The sequence below is a fragment of the Anopheles marshallii genome, chromosome 3 (genome assembly GCF_943734725.1).
Source record: "Anopheles marshallii chromosome 3, idAnoMarsDA_429_01, whole genome shotgun sequence".
NCBI classification, from domain to species: Eukaryota; Metazoa; Arthropoda; class Insecta; order Diptera; family Culicidae; genus Anopheles; species Anopheles marshallii.
In genome coordinates, this window is record NC_071327.1 from 31714237 (window position 1) to 31720236 (window position 6000).

The window sequence follows — 6000 nt, forward strand, 5'->3', positions numbered from 1 at the left end:
ACATCATCATCACCAACATCACCATGGCACTGGTGAGCATGGAGTTAACTCGGAGGAACATTTCTACCACCACGCCCACCACAGCCATCATGGGGAAGGCGAGACGAGTACGCTACCGCCGGAGGTGGAGAACCCGCACATTCAGGTGAACGCCAACTTCGACTTCGGACCATCGCCCAACCCGCAGGAAGCTCAACCGCAGCCAGACAGCACAACGAGTGAACCGAGCGAACAGACGAGCGCTCAAACGTGAACGTGAGACGTCCCACCAGTGGCACCACTACTCAGGCATCCTTCTTCTCCGTACGTTTGCATCATCCGGTCGATTCGTCTTATCACAAACACTTTCGCTCACGCCTATCCGCCACGGCCGGACGCTTCTTCGCCTCCGGTGGTGGCTGCGATACCGGTCGGAGTTTTCTGTAATATACGACTGTGTATTTATTGTGTTAATGTTAATCGGTTCGGCTTCGAGACAATTCCACACCGCTGGGATACCGGGGCTGGCAAACAGCAAGCAAAAGGTCTTTGATCAGTACGCAGTACCCTCACGCGCTCGCTCGCGCTCTCTGTCTCTCTCTCTCTCTCTCTGTGCGATGCAGCCGTGGCGCTTTCTTGTAGTGCTGGTGTGGCTTACAGCATCCTCCAGTGGACGCATTAACACACAGGCAAACTACTACGGCTTGGGCGGCATCATGTACGCGAATCCTTCGCCGAGCCCTAGCCCAGCACCGTCATCACCACCGTCGATTCTGCCCTCGAAACTGATGCGCAATTTACGTCAGAGTCGACATTTTCACATTTCACCGAACGCCCAGCCGAAGATCGTGCACCCTGCACCAGCCGCACCGGGCGGTTACGGTAGCGACCGGAAATCACGTCGACACAACGATCATCAATTGGCCGGTGACTGTCGTTTGTATTTTATTTAATTCGTTAAGTGCTTGACGGGGTGTGTTGAACGGGTTGCGTTGTTCGTTTGGTTCGCTCCGTACCGGCCCCGTGTGTGTTTGGTGGTGGCGGCATTTTTGTTTGCCGATGGATTTCGTGGGCGAAGTTACACAACTTGGCGGGTGGCGCGGAAAACCAAAAAAAAAAACAGCAACAAAAAAGAGAGACAGAGAGCGAGAGAAAGATAAAGAGAGAAGTTAAGCTTTGATTGTACTGATTTAGCGATTACCACATATTTTTTTATACAACTAAATATTGATAATAAAGAGTTTAGTGTGTTAGTAGCAACGGGGCGTATTTATTTCACCGCACGGTAATACAGATGCGAAACGTTCCCATGCTTAATCGTTTAGCGCAGTCTACGGGGAAATGGGTGACGGTTAACACACTTCGTCGATTATGTGCATGGTTCGCCTTTTAGTAGGCTATGCTTGTGTGCTTATGTTGCACCAGAAAGAGCTTTCGTCAAAGCTCGGTTTGCGTTTGAAAATCGATCGATGGTCCGTTTTTAAACCATTACGCGCCACGTGTTTGATTAATTTCACTTTTTTGTTAAAAGTGCACTGATCACATTTGATCAATATTTGTTGAGCATAAATATTTAAAGCCAAACCATCGCAGTTTAATTTGAAAAGGAATGACGAACTTTAACTGTTCCAGAAGGGATTAAACGAGCAATAAGTTCAACAAAACACATTGCAGTCCTCAAAAGTTCCTAAAAGATGAGATAGTAAGACTCATTTTAGTTAAAATTCCATATTGTGTAGATGATCTACAATATAAATCATTTTCATTTCTCGTTAGGGAAGGCCTGTCTTCCTGGGGGTGTAAGGGATTCCTATACCTTATTGCATAGTTGCAACAATATTTACATCGGATTGCAAACGTAAATAAGCTTTCCAACAAACAACACGACCACCTCCAGGCGTCCTATTCTTACCGGGAACAACAACAACATGTTTTTCATAAACTTCCTTACTCAATGCGAACGATTTGCGATGTTTCTGACGCAATTCATACGCATCGGTAAGGGTATACCTCCGAGAAGTTGATCGCCAACTTCAGACGATCAAATGTCAAACACTAAACAACTCGCGCTTATGGTTTTACGTTCTTTTAATGCACTTTATTATTACTAATTAATTAATTAAATTTATTAAAGCTGTAGCTGATGAAATTCTGGCAAGCACTTTGCATCGCTTTTTTACCCATGATGACCAACAAATGAATGTTCCCGGTTAACGACACAAAAGGTGCACAATATCGCAAGTTCAGAGGGTACGATAACCTATTGCACCGACTGCTAAAATGCCCAAAATAATTGTGATAAGGATAATGGACCCCTCTGCAACAATTCGTCATAATTGTACATTGTACGTCAGAAAACACTTGATGCGTCCCGAACATTCCGGTGCAACATGAAGCCGTTTATTGAACATTGAAAAGAAAAAGTTTTAAATTGCAGAAGAAATATTTTTTTTAGGTTGAGTTGAAGCGAAAGTGTTCTACCGAAGAATTTCAAAATAAAAATAGTTCATTCAATTAATCATTTATTTTATTAAATTTTTCTGAGTACAATAACTTAATAAATTTCAAGTTTAGTAAACATATTTTGTTATCCATAAATAATAACTAAAAAAATAATTATGATAAAGTTGTGTATTATAATTGTTATTCTTAAAACTTTATTTTCACGTACTATTAGCTATAAATCCTTAACATTCCCCCCTTAGGTTTTGTTGATAACAGCCACCTCACCTCAGCTGATGCTTGCCGCAGTATGAAAGTAAAAATCTCGTGATCGATCGCATGGGGTCGATACGCAACAAACAAGCACGCGATCGGTACTCGCATTTACGTACACCGCAAATGCACGGTGATTATTGCGCAAATCAAAACCGATTGTTTTTATTTTTCATCCCTTACTCAACCGATAGCACTAGTTTCTTTGCGTGATCAAGCGAGAAGAACGAAGGCTCGGATGCGTTACAGCGGGGAAATAACATACACCAATGACCTAAAGCTAGCGTTGAGGACATGCAAAAAGGGGCTCGTTTACCGTTCAAGAGTACCATGGCGATCGGAGCTATATAAAGCGCTGGAACACCGGAAGCTGGTTAATAGTACCCATCCACCAACATCACAATACACAGCACGAATAAACCGACCCGTCCCTTAGTAACAAAGTGCTCAGATTAGGTGAAAATGATCACACGGATACATTTCGTCTCATCGGCCCTTTTGATTGGCTTCATTGTGGCGCTGGTCATTGAACATGGGCAGAGTGCGGTAGTTATCAGCCGGGCAGAAACGCGGACAGCTTCAACGGTGAAAATGGACCTGCCGAGCGTTGGCACACGTTACGTGTCGATAATTCCCGGCGATGAGAAACACCACCGAAAGCGTGACAATCTACTGGAGCTTGAACCACCAGTTGTGCCGGATTCGAATGGCCCGAAGCGAAGAACGTTTACGCAGAATCAGCTAAGACCGTGCACGTTCTGTCGGTTCTTTACGACCGTAACACCAGCTCCGAAACCTAAGATTTATCTTAATCTGGTGAGGCATTGAAGGGGCCAAAAGCCTACAGCGAAAAAATCCAATAGCCAGCCAAAACTCTACAGATTCCGGTAGATAAAAAGTAAGGCAACGGAGTGTTCGTATGATTCCAACAAGACTGATTAAACCATAATATTAAGAGTTTAGTAAGAAAACCTTAATGTAGCCTGTCGAATATAATACATAAAATCGTTTTAAAATACATAAAATAAAAGCCTTCGTCACAATAAATCTACTTTGTTTCATTTGTAAGAGAATCTATGTTTAGGTTGTTTAGCATCATTCGCATTACATAACCGAAATAACAGAGAATAGCGTGTGACATACGAGATTAGCGGCAAAAGTGAGGACATTGTACTGTTCTTGCATCTTAGAAAAATCTTCTTTAAAAAAACTTCGATATAGTATGAATATGAACAAAAAGCTGTCTACAGTAGCATTCGGATCTCTGAAACTTTAAAAATCTACAATTCATGCTTACATTGTTCGTTCACCCTCGGTTGGCGAATTGTCGCTCAATCCCAGTACTTTATTAATCCATCCCAACCGGCCGTCACCAGTTTGCTCGCTTCGTGCGGATGCCAGAGCGTTGCTATGCAGACATTATCGTGCGCCTGCCACTTCTTGTACAGCTTTGTCGTTTTCCAGTCCCATATGTAGCATTTGCCATCGCCATCGCCCGACACCAGATAGCTCATGTCCGGCGAGAAATCAAGATTACAGGCGTACCCCGACACCATGTGCCCGGTGAACGTTTTCTTGCGATTCATCTTGAACCGATTGATAGCGGAAAAGATGACGATCTTGTTGTCCAGGCTCTGGCACGCCAGCCACTTACCGTTCGGTGCGAGTGTTACAGCCGGCATCGAGTGCATCGTCGGATCGGCAATGTACTTCATGTCCACCGGAATGTCCCACTCCCACACGCGCAAACTCTTATCATCCGAGGTCGTCACAAAGCGTCGATTTTCGTCAACGAACGTGATCGTATTGACTGCGCCGAGATGGCGATCGTACTCCTGCACGATCTCCCCGGTACGGGTGTCCCACTGAAATGGAAAAAAAATGAATAATGTTAATTTTAAATATGATCATCAGATCATTGGACGGTTGCTTGACTGCATACTTACACAGATAATTTTCTTATCCGAAGTTCCAGCCACAAAAAGATGTTGCTTGTTAAAGTCGGGATGGAACTTTACACAGAATGGAATCTTGCGGGAATTAAACCGCGATATTACGTCACCCGTTTCCGTATCCCACAACTTCAGGTAGCGATCGTAACCAGCTGAGATAAATCTTTCACCTTTATTGTTGAAGCTGACGTCCCGAACTGCCTGCCGATGACCAGAATACGTTCGCACGCAGCGACGTTCGTTGTACACTTCCCAAAGCTTTACACGTGCATCCATACTGCAAGACAGAAGCAAATGTGCCGAAACTGGAAACCAGCGAATAGCCGATATGCCCTTCGTGTGGCCAGTCCAGGTATGAATGTGAGCCTTCGGCAGGAAACAACGATCCGGAGCACCAGCTTTTCGCAAGTTAACACCAACATCGTGCGGTGGATGCAGAAACGAACGTCCTTGGTAATCGAATGCATCTTTGACTAAAAGAGAAAATAATATTATCACAATTAATACATATTTCATACGAACACTGCTGTACAAGCAACACTTACTATGCAGGACCGATTTCTCTTCAATCGGTTTGTCTTCCTTCACCTTGTGGCGACGGTGTTTCTTTGCCATCATTTCCTCGATTTCAGCCCGTTCCTTCTCATTTGGTCTTGCCACCGTCTGCTCATCCTCGTATTTGCCCCACGGACCCGTGAAACCTTCCACATCTTCCGGGTCATCATTTTTGACACGTTTTCTCTTCTCCCCTGCATTCGTCTTCGATTTAGAAGATTCAAACACGGTGACCCCGTCCGTATCGTAGGCTGCCTGCAGATGACCCACATAGCTTGGGCCTTCTTCCGGAGCCGTTCCTTTACCATCGACCGAAGGATCCAGCGCGTACCCGTAGCTGTGAAACGTTTTACGCTGATTTTCAAACTGGAAGTCACTTATGTGCGCATTCTCAACAAAACCCGTCAACATATTCTTCGGTGCACGCATTTGTTGTGTAAGAAACGGATTTTCTGGACCAGCAACGGGGGCAAACAGTTCTTCATAGCGTGGGTTGTAGTTGATTTCTTTCACCGTGGGTGCTAGCGAACGGGACACTTCCGACTGGCCCTGTAAGTAATAGATCATTAATAACTAGAAAATGGAAAATAATGTATATTCCACTTACCATCGGTACCACCAAAGGTGCAGCACATATTTCCAACGATTTTACAACGGAATACTGACTATCGATAGGCTTTAGATGGGCCGATGCGTCTGCCGATGGTTGTGCTTCTGTTTGAGGTTTTTCCGTGCGAGTTTTAGCTTCATCCGGTTCTGAATCACTGCTACTACTGCCGTAGTTTTGCAGATGAAGCAT

The 6000-nt window shown here is 44.5% G+C and overlaps 1 protein-coding gene across 1 annotated transcript; it reads right to left on the reverse strand.

Moving 5' to 3' along the window:
- Positions 1-4025: 4025 nt before the first annotated feature.
- LOC128713354 (pre-mRNA-processing factor 17) lies at positions 4026-6000 on the reverse strand. The gene is made up of 4 exons (XM_053808213.1): positions 5809-6000; positions 5192-5750; positions 4641-5119; positions 4026-4559 (listed from the first exon to the last, which is right to left on the reverse strand). The coding sequence occupies exons 1-4, from the start codon at positions 5998-6000 to the stop codon at positions 4026-4028; spliced, it is 1764 nt and encodes a 587-aa protein (XP_053664188.1).

What these genes read in the sequence shown, in the direction of transcription:
- LOC128713354 (XM_053808213.1), bottom strand. Translation starts at nt 6,000, where the DNA reads ATGCTTCATCTGCAAAACTACGGCAGTAGTAGCAGTGATTCAGAACCG. An exon ending in AGAGAAATCGGTCCTGCATA is followed by an intron (nt 5,120 to 5,191) that starts GTAAGTGTTGCT and finishes TTTCTCTTTTAG; the next exon opens with TCAAAGATGCATTCGATTAC. An exon ending in CGGATAAGAAAATTATCTGT is followed by an intron (nt 4,560 to 4,640) that starts GTAAGTATGCAG and finishes TTTCCATTTCAG; the next exon opens with TGGGACACCCGTACCGGGGA.